A 23773-nucleotide genomic window follows, 5' to 3' on the forward strand; every position below is an offset into this window, starting at 1 on the left:
CCGGAGTGCCAAGTCTAGGTCCAAAAGACTTCTCAACAGCTTCTACCCCCAAGCCATAAGACTCCTGAACAGCTAATCATGGCTACCCGGACTATTTGCACTGCCCCCCCCACCCCATCCTTTTTACGCTGCTGCTACTCTGTTAAGTATTTATGCATAGTCACTTTAACTCTACCCACATGTACATATTACCTCAACTACCTCAACTAGCCGGTGCCCCCGCACATTGACTATGCAACGGTACCCCCCTGTATATATAGCCTCCCTACTGTCACTTTATTTTATTGTATATATAGCCTCCCTACTGTCACTTTATTTTACTTCTGCTCTTTTTTTCTCAACACTTTTTTGTTGTTGTTTTATTCTTACTTTTTTGTTTAAAATAAATGCACTGTTGGTTAAGGGCTGTAAGTAAGCATTTCACTGTAATGTCTGCACCTGTTGTATTCGGCGCATGTGACCAATCAAATTTAATTTAATTTGATTTGATTTAAACTCCACTCGCCGTGTTTGGAGGAAGAAGAAGGATGAGTACAACCCCAAGAACACCATCCCAACCGTGAAGCATGGAGGTGGAAACATCATTCTTTGGGGATGCTTTTCTGCAAAGGGGACAGGACGACTACACCGTATTGAGGGGAGGATGGATGGGGCCATGTATCGCGAGATCTTGGCCAACAACCTCCTTCCCTCAGTAAGAGCATTGAAGATGGGTCGTGGCTGGGTCTTCCAGCAAGACAACGACCCGAAACACACAGCCAGGGCAACTAAGGAGTGACTCCGTAAGAAGCATCTCAAGGTCCTGGAGTGGCCTAGCCAGTCTCCAGACCTGAACCCAATAGAACATCTTTGGAGGGAGCTGAAAGTCCGTATTGCCCAGCGACAGCCCCGAAACCTGAAGGATCTGGAGAAGGTCTGTATGGAGGAGTGGGCCAAAATCCCTGCTGCAGTGTGTGCAAACCTGGTCAAGACCTAGAAACAAAGGTTTCTGTACCAAATATTAAGTTCTGCTTTTCTGATGTATCAAATACTTATGTCATGCAATAAAATGCTAATGAATTACTTAAAAATCATACAATGTGATTTTCTGGATTTTGGTTTTAGATTCCGTCTCTCACAGTTGAAATGTACCTATGATAAAAAATTACAGACCTCTACATGCTTTGTAAGTAGGAAAACCTGCAAAATCGGCAGTGTATCAAATACTTGTTCTCCCCACTGTACATGGGGTACTGGTACCGAGTCAATGTGCGGGGGTACAGGTTAGTCGAGGTAAAGTGATTATGCATAGATTTTTAACAGCGAGTAGCAGCAGTTAAAAACCTAGCGGGGGGTCAATGTAAATAGTCCAGGTGGTCATTGGTTTAATAGTTCAGCAGACTTATGGCTTGTTAAGGAGACTTTTGGACCTAGACTTGGCGCTCCGGTACCACTTGCTGTGCTGTAGCAGAGAGAACACTCTATGACTTGGGTGACTGGAGTCATTGACAAGTTTTTGGGCCTTCCTCTGATACCGCCTAGTATATAGGTCCTGGATGGCAGGAAGCTTGGACCTAGTGATGTACTGGGGTAAACGCACAACCCTCTGTAGCGCCTTACGGTCGGATGCCGAGCAGTTGCCATTCCAGGCGGTAATGCAACCGGTCAGGATGCTCTCGATTGTGCAGCTATAGAACTTTTTGAGGATCTGGGGACCCATGTCAAATCTTTTGTCTCCTGAGGGGGGAAACAAAGCAGTTTCAGAATTGGTGGCAAGGAATAAGTTTGTCCTAAATATTTCAAAAACTAAAAGCCTTATATTTGGGACAAATCATTCACTAAAATCTAAATCCCAACTAAATATTGTAATGAATAATATGGAAATTGATAAATTGAGGTGACTAAACTGCTTGGAGTAACCCTGGATTGTAAACTGTCATGGTGAAAACATATTGATACACCAGTAGCTAAGATGGGGAGAAGTCTGTCCATAATAAAGCACTGCACTGCCTTCTTATCAACATTATCAACAAGGCAGGTCCTAGAGGCCCTAGATTTGTCACACCTGGACTACTGTTCAGTAGTGTGGTCAGGTGCCACAAAGAGGGACTTTGGAAAATTTCAATTGGCTCAGAACAGGGCAGCATGGCTGGCCCTTAAATGTACACGGGGAGCTAAAATTAATTATATGCATGTCAATGTATTTATATTTATTATGGATCCCCATTAGCTGCTGCCAAGGCAGTAGCTACTCTTCCTGCGGTCCGGCAAAATTAAGGCAGTTATACAATTTAAAAAACATTACAATACATTAATTACAGAATTCACAACACACTCTGTGCCCTCAGACCCCCACTCTACTACCACATATCTACAACACAAAATCTATGTGTACGTGTGTGTATAGTGCGTTTGTTATCATGTGTTTGTATGCATGTGTCTCTGCCTATGATTGTGTTGCTTCACAGTCCCCGCTGTTCCATAAGGTGTATTTTTATCTGTTTTTTAAATATGATTCTAATGCTTGCATCAGTTACCTGATGTGGAATAGAGTTCCATGTAGTCATGGCTCTATGTAGTACTGTGTGCCTCTCATAGTCTGTTCTGGACTTGGGGACTGTGAAGAGACCTCTGGTGGCATGTCTTGTGGGGTATGCATGGGTGTCTGAGCTGTATGCTAGTTGTTTAAACAGACACCTCAGTGATTTCAATTCTTCTCACAAATACAAGTAGTGATGAAGTTAATCTCTCCTCTACTTTAAAGTAACTGTCCTGTGAAAATCTCACTTTTAAAAATTCATAACTCCTACCCAAATAATTGTATTGACTCATTCTATATTCGTATTTGTGGCCAAAGCATAAATTGGAGAGAAAAAACACTTCATAAACCCCACCTCAAACTTGTTTCTGTAATGATCGGTATATGCCCACACCATTATGTTGTTGGGGTGCGCCCACACCATTCCAACACAGAAAAGCTGCTTTTTAAGGAAAACTATTTCACTCATTCATTAATTATAGGTAATATTTAATAGAAATCTGGAAACACTTACTTCAAAAGTTTGACTTTTGGCAAAAACTCGTAAATAAAGTATTGAAACTGTATGAATAAGATATTTGGCTACAGAAGTGCCATTTGTTACCGATTTCCACAGCTTCCGTACAAAAACAAATCCTGTGAAATGACATCAACACATACTGGAGGAGTTACTGGCTAGCTACAAATGAATAGCTTAGCTAATAAACTCACCAGAATGACACATCGATAAACCACCAAAGGCACACCCCATTTCTGTTTGAAAATTGCGAAAAAGGAGTTGGACCGTTTTTCGGGCCCAAAGTCGACTGTTTCCTGCAATTCTACAAATTTTGCCATTGCTTATCTGGGGGGGCACCTCCAGTGAACCCCAAACCCCATTATTTGGATACTACTTGGATATACCTGGGCATCCTATTTTGCACTGGGGCCTGCACTGGGGAATTATCTGAGCAGACACCTGCCTACTGCTGCTTTCTTCCTTCCACTTTGTGCCTTGGATGTTTTTAGACTACTGTCAAACTTGAGCTCCACTTGGATGTACTATTTATTTACTCTCCCAAGGCCCGGTGTAGGGCTTACCACCCTCCCGGCTTTCCACCGGCCTGTAATGGAAACTACATCCCCTCCAAGATGCTTCTCTCCTGGCTATCATACTGGTAACACGGCCTCCGTTGCATTGCTGCTTTGATGGGCCCCAGCATTTAATCGCATTGAGTAAGTCACCACTCTCTCCTTGCTGTTGTTATGCTGGTGAGTTTTGTGCCTTGGTTGTGTTTATTGTGGGTCCGTGTAGCTCAGTTGGTAGAGCATGGTGCTTGCAATGCCAGGGTTGTGGGTTCGATTCCCATGGGGGGACAGTATGAAAAAAAAAAAAAAACATGTATGCACTCACTAACTGTAAGTCGCTCTGGATAAGAGTGTCTGCTAAATGACTAAAATGTAAAATGTAATGCTGGCTGGCTGGTTTGTGGTTGGGTTCTGGCTTGCTGCCTATACTGTGGTAATCCCACACAGTGTGATTCAATCTAACTATCACACTGTGTGGATTGATTGCCTTTTAGCTGATTCCTCGTCAACCTATTTGATTTGTGTGGATATAAACAGATTTTTTCCAAAATGGCGTCTACCACTTTCTGCCATACGGGGAAACTTACTTTTTCCAGATTGGCAGCTGCCACCTTCAGAGACTACGGTGAACGTTTCATCCCATGTCGGAGCTGCATCTATTTTGCACAGTTACGGGGAAAATATTGAACGGCCAAATTTCCAATGTGGAAACTGTCAGCTTATTGAGGAATGTTTGAGCTGGACATCCAGAGTAAGCAAATTGAGACATTGCAGCGTATACTGGATAGGTCCAGCTCTAAGACCTTTTCCTTTTCCACTCCTCAGCCTGGTCGTCATGCCACTGCCTCAACATTGTGTCACCTCTCTCTGACTGACTGGCCAGGGCTGCCCTGCAGAGACCCCTCCCTAGTGAAGTCACCTCTCCCCTCCCAACTCAACCGCCCTTCCCATCCACTTGGAGAATAACGGCTCAAGGACGCTTTATGCGGACCTGGCGGATGCAGCAGTTATCCTGCATCCCAGTGGAGGCATGTCACACACCGTAAGCCATGCGCAAGGCAGCAGTCTTTGGTGAATGGGGCTGAAATGGCTTTGGGGGATCCCATCCTGCTGACCAACAGTTTCACCCACCTGCTTCCAGAGATTCCTGCTCCTTCATCCTCTACACTGTATCCTAAAGGTCTAGCTCAGGGGGTTTCTACCACAGGCCTGTACCCCCAGGGCTCCCTCTCACATCAGGCCTCAAGGATGTCTTATTTTAACGAATACACAAGATAAATATGTTTCTACTGGTGTCTTTGCCGAAGATATTAGTTACCACTGCCCAGTTGTTTGTGTTAGAGATGTGAGATTACAAAAATCTAAGCCTCGTGTCATCACAAAGAGGAACTTTAAAAACCTCAGTCAACAAGCTTTTTTACGTGATCTTTATTTTAGTGACATTGATTGTATTTCAGCTATCCCTGAACTTGATTTAGCTTTAGTTTTCAATACTATTGTAGTACTCCTTTGAAAAAATTAAGGGTTAAAGATAGATTGAATACCTGGTACACTACGGAATTATCAGACGTCATTCGTAAAAGAGATGATGCTTGGCCAGAAATACAGGTTTAGGCCCGGCTCTTTTGGATTGTAATTGGAACCCAGCTACATTCAGGAAAACTGTAAAATCTCTGCCACAACAAATTAATTCAGACACTGGCCTCGTTACGGAGAAAAATGCCATCATTGATGCATTTAATCACCATTTTATTTCAGCGGGCTATCTATTTGAAATAACTTCTAAGCCTATTCACAATGATATTGGGCTGGATGCTGATAGGGGAAACTTGCTGAATGATCAGAGAAATGATAGTCAAAGCTTATCTTTTAGTCTATTTACAGAAAAATAAGTCCTGGATGCTTTGCTAGCAATAGACAACAAGAAATCCACAGGGGCCGACCAATTGGATCCCGGTCTGCTTAAGTGTGCAGCGCCCATCATTGTTGGCTCAATAACCCACATTTTTCATTTAACATTGTTATTAGGAAATATTCAAAAAGTATGGAAATCAGCTCTTGTGCTGCCACTCCATAAGGGCGGGGATAGTAGTGATCTTAATAATTATCGCCCCATTTAAAGGCTTCCTTGTCTAGCTAAGATTCTTGAATCCTTGGTAAATGTACAGCTTTGCTCTTTTTTATCTGAGAAATGTATTTTGAATGTAAACCAATCAGGGTTTAGGCCTGGGCATAGCACTATTACAGCAACCACTTTAGTGGTTAATGATCTTGTCATTGCTTTAGACACTAAAATGAAATGTGCTGTTTTGTTTGTGGACCTGTCAAAAGCTTTTGATACTGTTGATCATGCTATTTTATTGAATAAGTTGTCCTCGATAGGCCTGAGCTCTGACCCCTGTTCATGGTTTCATGATTATCTTAGTGACAGAACTCAGGCCATTGTGAATCTCTTGAAGTACATAAAGGTGTTCCGAAGGGGTCGATACTAGGACCTGTTCTTTTCACTATTTATATAAATGCTATTGGTCAAGCTGTTAAAAATTGTACATTTAATCTATATGCAGATGATACTATTATGTACACAATTTCCCCAACTGCTGACCTGGCGTGACAAGGCTACTGTCCGATTTTGCAGTTGTACAGGAAGCCCTTACTGATTTAAATCTCTTACTTTATAGGTTTTCGTAATATTGTCTTAGATGGATGAAATATTTACTCATCAAATGGTTCTATAATTGAAAGAGTCCCTGCATACACATACCTTGATATTTGGATTGACACTGATTTATCATTTTAAAAACTTGTGATCTCGTCTGTCTCTAGTCAGCAGGAGACTGTTTTATTAGTCATCACTGTATTCTTTACCAAACGGTTGTGTGGGACCTCTTTGAAGTCACGTAGATCACATCATTACACTCTTTTTGTTTACAAAGCCCTGCTCCACAAACTTCAAACTTACCTAACATCACTATTAAGATTTAAAGTGACAAGTTATCAAACTCGTTCACAGGGTTGGTTAACTCTGGAGACTCCTTTGGTGTCCAGAGAGTTAGGTAAATCAGCCTTTAATTTCCTTGCACCTTACGTGTTGAATGATCTACAATACGCTTTAAAATTGGAGGAATTGGTGCCTCTATGGCATTTCAGACGGTTGTTAGGGACCTTTATACTGAAGAATGTGTCTGTTTTTTATTATTGTGTTTTGCTTTTTGTTTATTGTTGTGTATAATAACCTGTATTTTATTGTGTATATGAATGTGTAGTTTATTGTATTTGTATTTTGATGTGTATTGTGATGCTGTACAGGGCTCATCTGGAAAAGAGACCTTGGTCTCAGCATTCACTCCCTGTCAAAATAAAGGTTAAATAAACAACGGTGTCAATGAAGACATGGCCTCAAAGGAAAACTCCACCCAAAAACTATCTTTTGGTATTTGTTTCATTAGTCAATTGTTGATATAGTCCCAAAATGTTTTGCATGTCAGCAATCAAGTTTTCAAGATATATAACTTTCAAAATACAGAAATACTGCCAGTATGATGCATTCTGCATCATATGATGCAAAATGGATTATAATGGCTGTATTTCTGTATTTTGAAAGATATACATCTTGAATGCTAACATGCAAAACATTTTGGGACTATATCAACAATTGACTAATGAAACAAATACCAAAAGATAGTTTTGGGTGGAGTTTTCCTTTAAGGGCTCTCCACAATGATTTCACAGTCTATGCAAATTCAGTTACTGTATATGGAGCTCCGTTTGCGTCACGAACCTCCGTTGGATACTATGTAAGCCTTTTAGAGCTGTCAAATCCACAAGCGGCTCCGGCATTATACCTAAAGCGGATATTGACATTGGGATTTCTCTCAATGCGACTCAATGTAGCCAATCAACCCTGTTTAGTTCAAATGTAGTAATGTTATGTATGTATAACTATAATTATTAATGTAGTAATGTAATGATGTAATCTATACAACTCGATTAGGCTGATATAAATCGTCATTATTTAATTTAATGATTTTAAATTTGGATGTCATTATTTCTATATACAGTGCCTTCAGAAAGTATTCAGACCCCTTGAGTTTTTCCACATGTTGTTATGTTAGCCTTATTCTAAAATGGATTAAATGACGAAAACAATTCCTCAGCAATCTACACACAATACCCCATAATGACAAAGCGAAAAAAGGTTTTTATAGATTTTTGCAAATGTATTAAAGATTAAAAACAGAAACACCTTATTTACATATTATTTTGCTATTTTGCTATGAGACTCGAAATTGAGCTCAGGTGCATCCTGTTTCCATTGATCATCCTTGAGACTTGATTGGAGTCCACCTGTGGTACATTCAGTTGATTGGACATGATTTGGAAAGGCACACACCTGTCTATATAAGGTGTTGACAGTGTATGTCAGAGCACAAACCAAGCCACGGGGTCGAAGGAATTGTCCGTATAGTGCCGGAGACAGGATTGTGTCGAGGCACGGAACTGGGGAAGGGTAACAAAAAATGTCTGCAGAATTGAAGGTCCCCAAGAACACAGTGGCCTCCATCATCCTTAAATGGAAGAAGTTTAGAACCACTTTTCCTAGAGCTGGCCGCCCGGCCAAACTGAGCAATCGGGGGAGAAGGGCCTTGGTTAGGGAGGTGACCAAGAACCCGATGGTCACTCTGAAAGAGCTCCAGATTTCCTCTGTGGAGATGGGAGAACCTTCCAGAAGGACAACCATCTCTGCAGCACTCCACCAATCAGGCCTTAATGGAAGAGTGGCCAGACGGAAGCCACTCCTCATTAAAAGCACATGACAGCCCGCTTGGAGTTTGCCAAAAGGCCCCTAAAGACTCTCAGATCATGAGAAACCAGATTCTCTGGTCTGATGAAACCAAGATTGAACTCTTTGGCCTGAATGCCAAGCGTCATGTCTGGAGGAAACCTGCCACCATCCCTACGGTGAAGCATGGTGGTGGCAGAATCATGCTGTGGGGATGTCTTCAGTGGCAGGGACTGGGAGACTAGTCAGGATCGAGGCAAAGATTAACAGAGAAAAGTACAGAGATCCTTGATGAAAACCTACTCACTCTCAGGACCTCAGACTTGGGCGAAGGTTCACTTTCCAACAGGGCAACAACCCTAAGCACACAGCCAAGACAACGCAGGAGTGGCTTCGGGACAAGTCTCTGAATGTCCTTGAGTGGCCCAGCCAGAGCCCGGACCTAAACCTGATCGAACATCTCTGGAGAGACCTGAAAATAGCTGTGCAGCCACGCTCCCCTTCCAACCTGACAGAGCTTGAGAGGATCTGCAGAGAAGAATGGGACAAACTCCCCAAATACAGATGTGCCAAGCTTGTAGCATCATACCCAAGAAAACTTGAGGCTGTAATCTCTGCCAAAGGTGCTTCAACAAAGTACTGAGTCAAGGGTCTGAATCAGGGGCGGTGTGTTCATTAGGGCGATATGGGCGACGCACTGCCAAACGGGAAAAGGAAGGGATTTTTTTTCTAATCAATTATATCCCGGCAACAGTAGTTATCAGTGTTCTAATCTAGACGTCTGATCTGCCACTAAATGTCCAATCAGGCTAAAGTCGTGCTTCAAATGGCCCCGCCCCTTTTGGGGCGATTTCAGTCAGGTTGAAAATCGCCCCAGAAGTCTCTCATAGACTCTCATGTAAAATCTTTTTTTCAAATATCAGAGCTTTCAATACAATCTCTATGGGTTCCGGGGAGGGCTTGCACTTACGCGCTTTCGTCATACGTAACATAACCATGAACGTAACTAAGAAAAGAGCGGGTAGCAGCGTCAATCAATTCACGTACTACTGTCAAGATGGCTAGCGTTCAGTGCAACTCGATTGTCTCTTTAAAAGAAGTTCCTTTTTGTCGGCGAACAAATCAAGATAAATTGGCAACGAAACAATTAGTACCTCCCAGACCAAATTTAATAATTCAACAGGTTTCTACTAAAGGGAGAAAGTCCTACACCCGAGGATTTTCCAAAAATGGGTCGAACGAAAAACCTGGCTAGCAGGCTGCGATGTAGCTAATGCAGTCTTCTGCTACCCCTGCTTACTCTTTCACCCTGAAGGCGGCACGGCAGACAGCACCGCTTGGACAGCGACTGGTGTAACGGACATGCACCATCTTTCAGAAAAGATTAAGAAACATGAGCTGTCAAAGACCCACATGGATAGCTGTTTGAGATTGTCTGCTTTGGGGAGAGTGAACATTGCCACTCAACTGGATGAGGGATACAGGCTAGCTGTCCGCCGCCACAACGATGAGGTTAGCAAGAACCGCCACATCCTCAGCCGGCTAATCCAGTGTGTGAAGTTTTGCGGAGTGTTTGAGTTAGCTTTAGCGAGGCAAAGATGAAACTGAGGGCTCCACCAACCCTGGTATTTTTCTTGGACTTGTCAACTTTGTGGCACAATTAGATGAGGTGTTTTATGGAAATGCATATTGTTTATGCAGTGTTGAGGAATGTGAAAGAACACCCTTGATTATTTTTACTGTGATAACTTATTTTGCTTTTGTAAGCCAACACTTTTGAGATCAGTCAATAAATGCTTCTGGTATTGACTTATATGCTGCCCCTGTCTTCGTGTTGTTGCTGGACATATCTTTTTTTAAATGTGTGTAGGTCACCTAAATCATCAGAAAAATTGCCCCCCCTGAGAATTTTTTCAGGAGCCGCCACTGGTCTGAATACTTATGTAAATGTAACATTTCAGTTTTATTTGTTTTTGCTTTGTCATTATGGGGTATTGTGTGTAGATTGATGAGGAAAAAAAACTTTTAGAATAAGGCTGTAACCTAACAAAATGTGGAAAAAGTCAAGGGGTCTGAATACTTTCCGAAGGCACTGTACCCTACACTTTCTCGTTCTGAACTTCTAACAGGAGTGAGACAGGTGTGGCTTCCTGACAATGATCACAAGAGCAGCCACTCACTGATTTGACAGCTCCAACAGGAGTTCCTCCTTTTACACCGCCAAAACATCAGCTATACCCAGTTAATGCTTGATCTGATTGATTTATTCTATAGAATTAGGTCATGCCTTTCACTTAATTGTAGAATGCAGATCATGCAGTCTGTTTTTTCCAGTCCCTAGACCATGCTGACCTCATTTACATGAATGCAGCTTTCACTTCAGTGAAGCTGTTAAGATGCAGTTTTCCATCGTGCACATTGTTTTATCATGGGTGACAGGTTTTGCACTCATCACTGCTATCAGAAAGTAGGTTGGCCAAAAACTCCCACATTATCTTTACTCACCAATAGAAGTACGAGTTACAATACCCAGTCACAGGGATGGCTAACTGGAAATTCCGTCTGTTGCTACAGATTTAGGAAAAACAGCCTTTGCACTCCATGTATGGAACAAGTTCCTTTCAACTAGTTACATTGGTGACTCTCGGGCAGTTCAAAATATTGATCGAGGACATCTTTGTTGAGGAATGTGATTGTTTTTCTTAAGTGTGTATTTTTGTATTCTCTTGTATTTTGTCAAATGTGTGAAATTGTAAGATGCAGGGCTCCCGTGTGAAAGACACCAGTTCTTTGTGTCCCTGTTGAAATAAAGGTAAAATAAAATATACTCCAGTATAAATTTAAACAACTACAACCAGAAGTGTGTTGAAATAATGGACCTATATGTTTAAAAATTATTTAATCTCTAAAATAAATGATTAATCACAATATTTTTAATAAAGCTGTTAGTGGCACGTTATTGTGGTCTCAAACCAGTGAGCATAACCTACATTCTTCAAGAATATGAGCAATCTGGAATTGTTTACACAATGGAAGTCATAATTGCCGCAGTCATTAACCTCTTAAGGATCTGACCCTTTTTTTCAATTTTCGCCTAAAATGACATCCCCAAATCTAACTGCCTGTAGCTCAGGAACTGAAGCAGGGATATGCATAGTCTCGATACCATTTGAAAGGAAACACTTTGAAGTTTGTGGAAATGTGAAATTAATGTAGGAGAATATAACACATTAGATCTGGTAAAAGATAATACAAACAAAAAAACATGCATTTTTTTTTCTCCAATCATCTTAGAAATGCAAGAGAAAGGCCACAATATAACATTGTCGTTTCGGCGCAATTTAGATTTTGGCCACTAGATGGCAGCAGTGTTTCTGCAAAGTTTCAGATTGATCCAGTGAAGCATTGCAATACTGGACTATTTTGTATCCTGCCTAAATGTGCCGAATTGGTAAATTGATATATTTTCAAGTACATAACTACAGAGAACATACAAAATGATATGGTAATAAAAAATGTAAGTCTACACAATCCCAGGAATGTCATACATAATGGATCATTAGCTTATACACATGTAGATGGCGGGGTGGGTGTGGAGCCAGGGACAGCAGGGGTTCAAACTGTATAACCCAGTACCTACATTTGAATATAAAAATTGATTTTATCAAACAAAACTATGCTACATTTTATCTCTGGGACCCTTAGGATGACAAATCAGAGCAAGATTGCTGAATGTAAGTACATTATTTACCTTCAGAGGTGAATGTATCAAACCAGTTGCCGTGATACGTTTTTTGTTGTTGTGCACTCTCCTCAAACAATAGCATGGTCTTTTTTCACTGTAATAGCTACTGTAAATTGGACAGTGCAGTTAGATTAACAATCAAGCATTCGATAAAAGTGTCAAAGGCTTTTATTGACAATTACATTAAGTTTATGCAAAGAGTCAATATTTGCAGTGTTGACCCTTCTTTTTCAAGACCTCTGCAATCCGCCCTGGCATGCTGTCAATTAACTTCTGGGCCACATCCTGACTGATGGCAGCCCATTCTTGCATAATCAATGCTTGGAGTTTGTCAGAATTTGTGGGTTTTTGGTTGTCCACCTGCCTCTTGAGGATCGACCACAAGTTCTCAATGGGATTAAGGTCTGGGGAGTTTCCTGGCCATGGACCCAAAATTTCGATGTTTTGTTCCCCGAACCACTTAGTTATCACTTTTGCCTTATGGCAAGGTGCTCCATCATGCTGGAAAAGGCATTATTGGATGGTTGGGAGAAGTTGCTCTCGGAGGATGTGTTGTTACCATTCTTTATTCATGGCTGTGTTCTTAGGCAAAATTGTGAGTGAGCCCACTCCCTTGGCTGAGAAGCAACCCCACACATGAATGTTCTCAGGATGCTTTACTGTTGGCATGACACAGGACTGATGGTAGCGCTCACCTTGTCTTCTCCAGACAAGGTGTTTTCCGGATGCCCCAAACAATCGGAAAGGGGATTCATCAGAGAAAATGACTTTACCCCAGTCCTCAGCAGTCCAATCCCTGTACCTTTTGCAGAATATCAGTCTGTCCCTGATGTTTTTCCTGGAGAGAAGTGGCTTCTTTGCTGCCCTTCTTGACACCAGGCCGTCCTCCAAAAGTCTTCGCCTCACTGTGCGTGCAGATGCACTCACACCTGCCTGCTGCCATTCCTGAGCAAGCTCTGCGCTGGTGGTGCCCCGATCCCGCAGCTGAATCAACTTTAGGAGACAGTCCTGGCGCTTGCTGGACTTTCATGGGCGCCCTGACGCCTTCTTCACAACAATTGAACCTCTCTCCTTGAAGTTCTTGATGATACGATAAATGGTTGATTTAGATGCAATCTTACTAGCAGCAACATCCTTGCCTGTGAAGCCCTTTTAGTGCAAAGCAATGATGACGGCACGTGTTTCCTTGTAGGTAACCATAGTTAACAGAGGAAGAACAATGATTTCAAGCACCACCCTCCTTTTAAAGCTTCCAGTCTGTTATTCTAACTCAATCAGCATGACAGAGTGATCTCCAGCCTTGTCCTCGTCAACACTCTCACCTGTGTTAACGAGAGAATCACTGACATGATGGCAGCTGGTCCTTTTGTGGCAGGGCTGAAATGCAGTGGAAATGTTTTTTGGGGATTAAGTTCATTTTCATGGCAAAGAGGGACATTGCAATTAATTGCAATTCATCTGATCACTTTTCATGACATTCTGGAGTATATGCAAATTGCCATCATCAAAACTGAGGCAGCAGACTTTGTGAAAATTAGTATTTGTGTCATTCTCAAAACTTTTGACCACGACTGTATATCTACACAATCCTCCAATGGGACGATCATACCACTAAAGGACACCACCGTTGCATGTTTTCAGGCAGTTTACAGAACTATAGTTTAATAGTGGATACCAAATCAATGGTGGGGAAGGGATGCGAGGCCTCATTTTCCCATCGTATTGAGAAAAACAAATGCCATAAAGACAGTGAGTGAGAGAATGCCAATGAATGCTCTGACTGCTGCGAGAGGGACACCTTGTGGTCAGGTGTTACCATGGCCATTGGGAGAAAGAGGATGGAAACAGAAAAATAGTTCAGAGATTAAATGTATTTAGACAAACTGACATTCAAATAAAAACATTTTATTAATAATATGGAACACGAAAACACAGGACACAAGTGTATTAAAATACTTATTTTTTTTAAATCAGACATGCGTTTTTACATGACCAGTGTTTAGATTTGAGTGTGTTCTTACATAGGTAGTTCGTTTTTGCTACAGTGTGCCCTAATTAAACAGTTCACATGACTGTCTGGCTGTGGTGCAGTAGACTAGGAGGAGAGAAACACATTGTGCATTGAGCCCTGTAAGATCTTTTTATTAACTAGCACACCTGTGCAATATTTTGGTCTGTGTAATAATAAATATATAAATTAATAGTTAATCACAATACTTGCAACCTCACCACATCACTGCTCTACAAATCTCCCAAATGGTACACTCTACAGATCACAGGCAAGCCAAGCACTGCAGTAGCCTGGGTACCAGTATCCAGTATCTTTAGCTAATACACTCCCTGTACTCAATGTCATGTGCCAAAGATGAAGATTGGCAATGAAAAGGAGTTGCAATGTTAGCTAAAGAGACTTCTATTCAGACTAGCACTGTAGCACACGATTGGCAAATGCCACACACACACAAACACACTGACGAAGGAGCAAATGAAGGACTTCCTCTAGTCCATTTGCTCAAACAGCTTCATTCTCTCCTGGACAGAGAGACCCTCTTTCAGACTCTGACAGACAAAGAGACGACACAGATGGATAAAAAGGGAAGAAATAAGGCACAAGATCAGTGTTTTGTTTTTAGTTATTGCAGAGTATTATCAAAATGGGATTGGGTGAGAGTTACCTCAACCCTGTATGCAGATGACCTCTCACCTTTGACCTGACCCCTCTGATTTGCCTGGTGAGTGTCGACCTCTCCTTCTTCAGGAAATCAGGGTTGCTTGTCGACTTCACTATGTCTACAGTGTATGCATAGAGAGAAGACCTAAGTCACTATACATGCCAGTAAGATTAAGCGTAAGTGTGCATGCAGGTGTGCCCATGTGAGTGTGAAGAGGTTGCACTGTGTGGGGTGGGGGTGTTTGTGTGTGCATGTCTTACCGTATGCCTGAGCAGCATTGAGGTCATCGCCGCCCCTGCCCTCATCCCTGGGAGACCCTGTTGCAGTCTGGAGCTCCTCTCGCAGTTTGGGAATGTCACTTTGGACCTTGGACCGGCTGAAGCTCAGCTCAGCATACAGGGCTTTGAGCTTGTCTGTGGCGTACGCCTTATCCTGCATACACACATAGGGAAGATTGACGTTTTGCCAGATTCCCTTTAATGGTCTATTGACAAGAAATCTGGTGAATTGGAGAGGATACATGTTTTCAGAACCGCTATGGAACGGGGAACCAATTTATATTCGACGACTTGAAACTAGGGATGTGCACTGTTATTTGAATATTCAAATAGTGTGAATATTCCTTTTTGCTCAAAATAAAATTATAGGACTATTTTAACACTGAAAAGTATTGAGTCTGAATTACATTACAATATCCATGTGACATTTTTACATACAAGTATATACCACGATATTTCAAATTAGTAATTTAATAAAATAAACTTTTCAATGTAGTTTTTATGACATGCACTGCACCCCATTAAAAAGACCGGTAGCCATCTGGTAGCCTTCATGTGTGTAGCTTTTTGTTTGTTGTCAAAGCAGCAAAGAGGCTCAATGTGTAGCAAGTGTAGTGAGAGTTCACTAATGCAATGCAAGATGGAAATACATTTTGGAATTAAAAGCTAAAAGAAATTAGAAGGAGTAGGCTACAACGAGCAACCAACAGGGGAGTTGGGGAGAAAGGCCAAATGTGGCCTTAATTAGCCTATCTAGCTATAGCTGGCTAGCTAGGCTACTCCAGTCAAGACAGGCACTGTTACAGTGCATTCAGAAAGTATTCAAACCCCTTGACTTTTTCCACATTTTGTTACGTTACAGCCTTATTCTAAAATTGATTTTAAAAAAAAAAATCTTTTTCTGATCAATCTACACACAATACCCCATAATGACAAAGCAAAAACAGGGTTTTATAAACTGTTTGCACATTTATAAAAAAAATCTCTATCACATGTACAGAAGTATTCAGACCCTTTACTCAGTACTTTGTTGAAGCACCTTTGGCAGCGATTATAGCCTTGAGTCTTCTTGGGTATCACGCTACAAGATTGGCACACCCGTATTTGGGGAGTTTCTCCCATTCTTCTCTGCAGATCCTCTCAAGCTCTGTCAGGTTGGATGGGGAGTGTCGCTCCACAGTTATTTTCAGGTCTCTCCAGAGATGTTAGATCGGGTTCAAGTCCGGGCTCTGGCTGTGTGCTTAGGGTCATTGTCCTGCTGGAAGGTGAATCTTCGCCCCAGTCTGAGGTCCTGAGCGCTCTGGAGCAAGTTTTCATCAAGGATCTCTCTGTACTTTGCTCTGTTCATCCTTCCCTCAATCCTGACTAGTCTCCCAGTCCTTGCCGCTGAAGAACATCGCCACAGCATGATGCTGCCACCACCATGCTTCACCGTAGGGATGGTGCAAGGTTTCCTCCAGACGTGATGCTTGGCATTCAGGTCAAAGAGTTCAATATTGGTTTCATCAGACCAGAGAATCTTGTTCTCATGGTCTGAGAGTCCTTTACATGCATTTTGGCAAACCCCAAGCGGGCTGTCATGTGCCTTTTACTGAGGAGTGGCTTCCGTCTGGCCACTCTACCATAAATGGCCTGATTGGTGGAGTGTTTGCTCTGTTTGGCCAGGTGGCCAACTCTAGGAAGAGTCTTGGTGGTTCCAAACTTCTTCCATTTAAGAATGATTGAGGCCACTGTGTTCTTGGGGACCTTCAATGCTGCAGAAATGTTTTGGTACCCTTCCCCAGATATGTCCCTCGACACAATCCTGTCTCGGAGTGCTACGGACAATTCCTTTGACTTCATGGCTTGGTTTTTGCTCTGACTTGAACTGTCAACTGTGGGACCTTATATAGACAGGTGTGTGCCTTTCCAAATCATGTCCAATCAATTGAATGTACCACAGGTGGACTCCAATCAAGTTGTAGAAACATCAAGGGTGATCAATGGAAACAGGAGCTACATTTCAAGTCTCATAGCAAAGGGTCTGAATACTTATGTAAATACATTTTTGTTTTTTATCATTGCCGTTTTTGTTTTAGTTTTAAATTTGCAAACATTTATACAAATCTGTTTTCACTTTGTCATTATGGGGTATTGTGTGTAGATTGATGAGATGTTTTTTTCATTTAATCCATTTTAGAATAAGGCTGTAACGTAACAAAATGTGGGAAAAGGTAAGGGGTCTGAATACTTTCCCGAATGCACTGTATATGGAATGATAAATAACTTTGTGGCTGCTACAAGTTAGGTAGTCTTGGGTGTAGCAAAGTAGTGTTTCGCTCTCTGCCTCCGTCTGCATGCTCCCATCTCACCTGCACGGCTGCAGCAATAAAGTGCCAGCCTCTCCCTCGCACAGCAGTGCTCAGGTTAAAAACGTATGTGCTACATGTAATATGTTTGTGGCCAGCAAATCTCGTTGTCAAATTGACTGGGGCTGAGCGATTTGTCATGAGCGTGCGGCTTAGGCACAGTCAATTTGAGTACGTGGTGGGCCGAACCGAAATATGTGAAGTTGATCGATCCCTGTCGAGGGAGGAGCTGATTTTTTGTATACGACAGTAAAACATTCTTATAATGACTATAAAGTTGTTGGCACTTTCAATTCTTGCACATTTTATCAGAAAAAGTATATTTCAACATTATCTGCTCAGGCAAATTTGCCGAACTCCCGTACGTACCCATTGTGATGAAGGCAGCCAATGGCCTGCTTTTATCTACAATGTAAACACAGCCTCTTGATGTAGTAGTGAACGACTCCAGAATTTTTTGAGTCGACACATCCTGTGTTTGGAGTCATAGTTTACTTTTGCTTGACTCCCAAAACACGCTGAAACGGAGTCCTACTAACACATTTAGCCTTCTAGACGACTGGCATGAGCATGATGCTCATCAACGTAGCCTATAAAAGGCCTATCTTGTTTGAATATATACAGGTATAGAAGCGGATGTGTAGGAACTAGAATATTTCTGCTGTGCCCAGCCTTGACAGATCCCATGGGATGATGCGGCACACTCTACGCTAATAACCAGATGACCATCGTGCGCATGTTGATTTTGTCTATCCCCACAAGATGCGTTCATGACATGCAGGTTAAAATACCAAAACCAACTGTGAACCAACTATATCAAAGGGGAATTTCACCCTGGCTCTGCCACGGCATATAGTAATTACTATATTAACAACATTATGTTTTTATCATAAACAGTTATCTTTCACTGTTCTACCTACCAGAGATTCACCCCGATTCTGCCAGTGGCTTGCGGTTATCAAAAATAATGCAGTGACCAAAGATTAACAGAGTGATTTTCAGGCTGAACTGATGGGGAATCCATTTTGACGAAAGCTGAGAAGTGATGCGATACCATTGATTTTTTCTTTCTTTTTTTTCACAACAAAACTGAAGATTCTCAATTAGAGGTAACCTAACGTTAGCGAGCTTGCTAGCCTAGCTGGACTATCTGGGTAAGTTAGCTACCTAGCTAGCGTTACAGTCCTGTATTGAACTCTGAAATCTTTGACGGACATTAGCTAACATAAGCTAGCTAATGTTACCAAATAAGAGTATCTAAATTTGGTAGCCATCCATTCCACTCGTCTGGAAAACACTCAGTTTCTAAAAATAGAATTGTCGATATAGCTAACTCACTCTGTGTGTTGGTAGCAATGCTGAATGTGTATAAATCGTCTATGGTTGGTTAGTTGGTTCTCAGACAGTCTCAGCTGGATAGCAATCTTGTTGCCATTGTAGTGACACTAGTTAACCTTATACGGGACAGTTGCTGCTCAATATGCGATATGTGACTAGAATGATGTTGTAAACAACAGACAACTTTCCGGGTCATAGACATGTCTTCTATGGGCAGAAAGCTTAAATTCTTGTTAATCGAACTGCAGTGTCCAATTTACAGTAGCTTTTACAGCTAAAAAATACCATGCTATTGTTTGAGGATAGTGCACAACAACAATACACTTTTATCACGGCAACTGGTTTGGTACATTCACCTCTGAAGGTAAATAATGTACTTATATTCAGTAATCTAGCTCTGATTTGTCATCCTGAGGGTCCCAGAGATACAATGTAGTGTAGTTTTGTTTGAAAAATCAATTTTTATATTCAAATGTTTGTATTATCTTTTACCAGATCTAATGTGTTATATTTTCCTACATGAATTTGACATTTCCACAAACTTCAAAAGTGTTTCCTTTCAAATGATATCAAGAATATGCATATCCTTGCTTCATGTCCTGAGCTACATGCAGCTAGATTTGGGTATGTAATTTTAGGGGAAAATTGAAAAAAAGGGTCCGATCCTTAAGAGGCTAACTAACAGCAAGCTGACTATTGAAACGTCCATGTTAAATACGCTTAGCTAAATTGTGTATTGTTGTGTATTTTGTTGTAGGTGGTACATAATCTGATTTCACCAACATGCGCTTCCAACCCCTAGCTCTGCACAAGGTGAAGGAAAGTTGGCCTAAATATTTACAAGTTGATGGCTAAGACTTCTCATTTTACAGTAAGCATGGTATAAACATGAATTGGGTAGTGTTTGTATGGTTTGTGTTTGTGTTATGGGGTTGCAGGTAGCCTGAGGACCACAGAGTATCTTCCAGACCATGTCATCAATTTAGTCTACCCCTCTTCTCTTTTTACCTTTTCTTTTTGGAAAACTCAGGTTATCTTGAGTCATTCCACAGTGCCCTGCTGAAAAATACCCCAAAGCAGGGGCATTTTGGCTACACAAGCATGAGGGAGTGGACACACCTTGCAGTTATGGAGCGCAACAAGATTGTGGGACAGAAACCTGCAAGGGACACTGAAAGGTATAAAATCAAGACAACAGTAATGACACAACCACCTCATTATTCTCTCTGCAGATTCTCAAAATTCCCCTGCAAAGGGCTACTATTGACAAGAATGATCTGTCAATGGGCTAGGGGAGGTTTACATATAGTACTTTGAGATGAGGAAGGGTTTTGATTGTGCAGGGTTGTGCTTATACAGTAAATGTATTGTTGTGTATGAGAGCGATTGAGGTGCCATTTCTCCTAACTCTCCCATACACACCAATTCATACTGTAAGATCTGCCTTCCTAAGACTTTTCACTTTAGCCCCCCAGCCCATTCACTTTGCTGACTGATCTTTCCTTTCAAAAGCAGCTCCCAATGTCCCCTCATTGTCCCTTAACAATACTCTAGCCAGTCCCATTCGGTTGATACATTTACCAACAAAGGTGTGTTGCCATCTGTCCCTTCCACAAAAAGTGTAAAATGCTAACACCACAACCATGTATTTCCAGGAGACATGCAGTACCAGCAAATCGTCTGCAAGAGGACCAAAAATTTGGTGGTTACGAAGCCCTACACCACTTTCGGAAGAATCTTATCCAGCTGGCCGTTCACCACAGACAGGACAAGCCCATCGCCATAAGCACAAGAAGTCTCAGCTTCTCATGCACACCATGCCGAACACCATTGCCAGTATACCGAAGCCGGATAAAGGACTATGCTGCGTTTACCAGGGGAGAATGACTGCTCACTCGCCTTGAGGATTTCAAGTTCAAGGTTGACAGCGGTACTGCAGGCAATTGTTTCCAGAAAACAGGATCCCCTATTATAGTCAATGGGAGTATGGCGATCTTCGTGGTCAATATTCCTGGATAAAATGTTTTTTATTTCTAACACAATCGTGTATGAATATTTGCTTCTATTTCACCAGATGTATGTCCTTCAACCAATTACTTTAAAATCGCACACTGAAAAAGTTATGAGGATAATATTTTAGCTACCAGCAGCTAGTTTTGACGTCACAATCCTGTGTAGAGAAGAAGAGCGAGAACCTTATATGGTCATTGAACTCCGCGGGAAAGATGTTCCAGTCTCCTTCTTCCTTACAGGCTGATAGTTTTTATATCAGAGCTATTTTTATGATCGCGCCACTTTCCAGTGTTTGTTCTTCGGGTATGGGATACAGTTTTGATAGCAAGGGCAAACATGCCTTGTTCATGATTTAACTGCACTAATCGCTATTCCAAGGAGGATCATTTGTTTGGTAAGTCTATCATCTAATTAAATTAAGATTTTCACTTTCATATTTTTGTATCAACTAGGGCTAGGCTTATGCTAGTAGAGGGTTAGCTAACAGATAGCTTAGCTTCTAATGCTAGCTTTTGCATGAATGTTCCAATTTTATGTTCAATAATGAGTGACATCAGAATCATCGTACAGTACGTTTGCTAGTAGCAAGTATGTTCATGAGTCATGAATACAGGTTTGTCACAGAGGTCTGACATTTTTTATTACATTTTTATTTAACCTTTATTTAACTAGGCAAGTCATTAGCTAGATAATGGTAGCTAGCTAGCTAGCTAATATCAACTCCAACATGCACCTGCCTGTTGTGGCCGATGTGGCGGAAGCATATATATGACTCGTTTCAGGAAACTACACCACAGGAGAGGCATTTGAACATAAAATGCGTGTTTTGGCAGATGCCTTCTGGAACATGTGAACTTTTATGTGCCTTAATAACAAACTTGCATGCCATCTGTAAATACGAATACAATTATTATATTACGAGCCTAGTTGGTTTAGCCACAGAAAAATACAGGAAGATAATGAGAGATGAGTTCGGATTGGTCTGCCATGTAGCACGCTTCTGTCTATAATGAGCTGCTTAGTACGTGTAGGTAATCCTTTAAAGATAGCTCTCTACTTTCTGGAGGACCGAGTTTTGAAATCAGTGGAATGCCCGGTGGAAGCAGAGTATGATAGCTAAGGAGATTCAGGCGTTTGATTGCAAATGCGGAGGGAGTCGAAAAGAGAACACAGAGGCTGTTGTACTAAACACCTGTCTCCGGATTACATCATGTCACGCCCTGACTCAGGGGACGCTTAAATGTTGAGTCAGGGTGTGTATATTCTTTGTTGTGCGTTTTCTATGTTGTATATTCTAGTATGTGTGGATCTATGTTGGCCGGTGTGGTTCCCAATCAGAGGCAGCTGTCGCTCGTTGTCTCTGATTGGGGACCATACTTAAGCAGCCTATTGGCACAGTCTAGTTGTGGGATCTTGTTCCGTGTAAGGTATGTTGTTTGTGTCTACCTTGGACTTCACGTTTCGTTTAGTTTGTTGTTTTGTCGTTGTGTTTATTCGGTATAATAAACATGTATGCATATCACGCTGCGCCTTGGTCCGTCCCGTCCTTCAACGAACGTGACAGAAGATAAATAAATAAGCCTGTGGTGCGTTTGTCCAGTCCGGCACGGCCCGTGCCGTTCCACTGGTGCCTGGTCCAGCACCGGTCAGCTGCTCCACTCCGGAGACAGAGCAGTCCGCTCCACCGGTGCCTGATCCAGCTCCGGTCAGCTGCTCCACTCCGGAGCCAGAGCAGTCCGCTCCACCGGTGCCTGATCCAGCTCCGGTCAGCTGCTCCACTCCGGAGCCAGAGCAGTCCACTCCACCAGTGCCTGATCCAGCTCCGGTCAGCTGCGCCACACCGGAGCCAGAGCAGTCCGCTCCACCGGGGTCTAGTCCTGCTCCGGTCAGCAGTTCCACTCCGGAGCCAGAGCAGTACGCTCCACCGGTGCCCAGTCCAGCTCCGGTCAGCGGCTCCAGTCCAGACCATGACGTCAGCCCCTCTCCAGGTTCGGGGTCTCCCACACCAGGGTCCAGACAGGGCCTGGCGTATCGTGGGAGGAAGGAGAGGGGAAGTAGCGCGCCGAGGTCCAGACCAGACCAGGGGCGCAACAGGGAGGCGGAGAGTGAGAGGTCGTCACGCCCCGAGCCGGATCCGCCTCCGAGGCGGAATGCCCACCCGGCCCCTACCCTGTTATGTTTATGTTGTGCGGTCGGAGTCCGCACCTTTGGGGGGGGGGGGGTACTGTCACGCCCTGACTCAGGGGACGCTTAAATGTTGAGTCAGGGTGTGTATATTCTTTGTTGTGTGTTTTCTATGTTGTATATTCTAGTATGTGTGGATCTATGTTGGCCGGTGTGGTTCCCAATCAGAGGCAGCTGTCGCTCGTTGTCTCTGATTGGGGACCATACTTAAGCAGACTATTGGCACAGTCTAGTTGTGGGATCTTGTTCCGTGTAAGGTATGTTGTTTGTGTCTACCTTGGACTTCACGTTTCGTTTAGTTTGTTGTTTTGTCGTTGTGTTTATTCGGTATAATAAACATGTATGCATATCACGCTGCGCCTTGGTCCGTCCCGTCCTTCAATGAACGTGACACATCATCAAACTAAGGGCAACCATGGCATCCGTTTTGCGACAAAGCACTAAAGTAATACTGCTAAAAATGTGGCAACGCAATTAACATTTTGTCCTGAATACAAAGTGTTATGTTTGGGGCAAATCCAATTACTGAGTACCACTCTCCATATTTTCAAGCATAGTGGTGGCTGCATCACGTTATATGTATGCTTGTAATCGTTAAGGACTGGGGAGTTTTTCAGGATAAAAAAATTAATGGAATGGAGCTAAGCACAGGAAAAATCCTAGAGGAAAACCTGGTTCAGTCTGCTTTCCAACAGACACTGGGAGATAAGTTCACCTTTCAGCAGGACAATAACCTAAAACACAAGGCCAAATATACACTGGTGTTGCTTACCAAGAAGACAGTGGATGGTCCTGAGTAGCAGAGTTACAGTTTTGACATAAATCT

General features: G+C 42.3%; 1 protein-coding gene and 1 long non-coding RNA gene across 2 annotated transcripts in view; one reads left to right on the plus strand and one right to left on the minus strand.

Moving 5' to 3' along the window:
• Positions 1-13998: 13998 nt before the first annotated feature.
• Positions 13999-23773, minus strand: part of LOC121551151 (centrosome-associated protein CEP250-like) — a 77221-nt gene continuing 67446 nt past the window's right edge. The window contains exons 19-21 of the mRNA XM_045210830.1: positions 15047-15218; positions 14819-14904; positions 13999-14673 (exon numbers count right to left, since the gene is read on the minus strand). Of these exons, the coding sequence (XP_045066765.1) occupies positions 14614-14673; positions 14819-14904; positions 15047-15218 (318 nt within the window). The 3' untranslated portion in view covers positions 13999-14613. The remainder of the gene's footprint in view (positions 14674-14818; positions 14905-15046; positions 15219-23773) is intronic.
• Positions 18338-21504, plus strand: LOC121551152. The gene is made up of 4 exons (XR_005997031.2): positions 18338-18566; positions 19508-19621; positions 19781-19928; positions 20406-21504. It is a non-coding gene; the product is annotated as an uncharacterized LOC121551152 (long non-coding RNA).

This window comes from Coregonus clupeaformis, chromosome 35 (genome assembly GCF_020615455.1).
Source record: "Coregonus clupeaformis isolate EN_2021a chromosome 35, ASM2061545v1, whole genome shotgun sequence".
NCBI classification, from domain to species: Eukaryota; Metazoa; Chordata; class Actinopteri; order Salmoniformes; family Salmonidae; genus Coregonus; species Coregonus clupeaformis.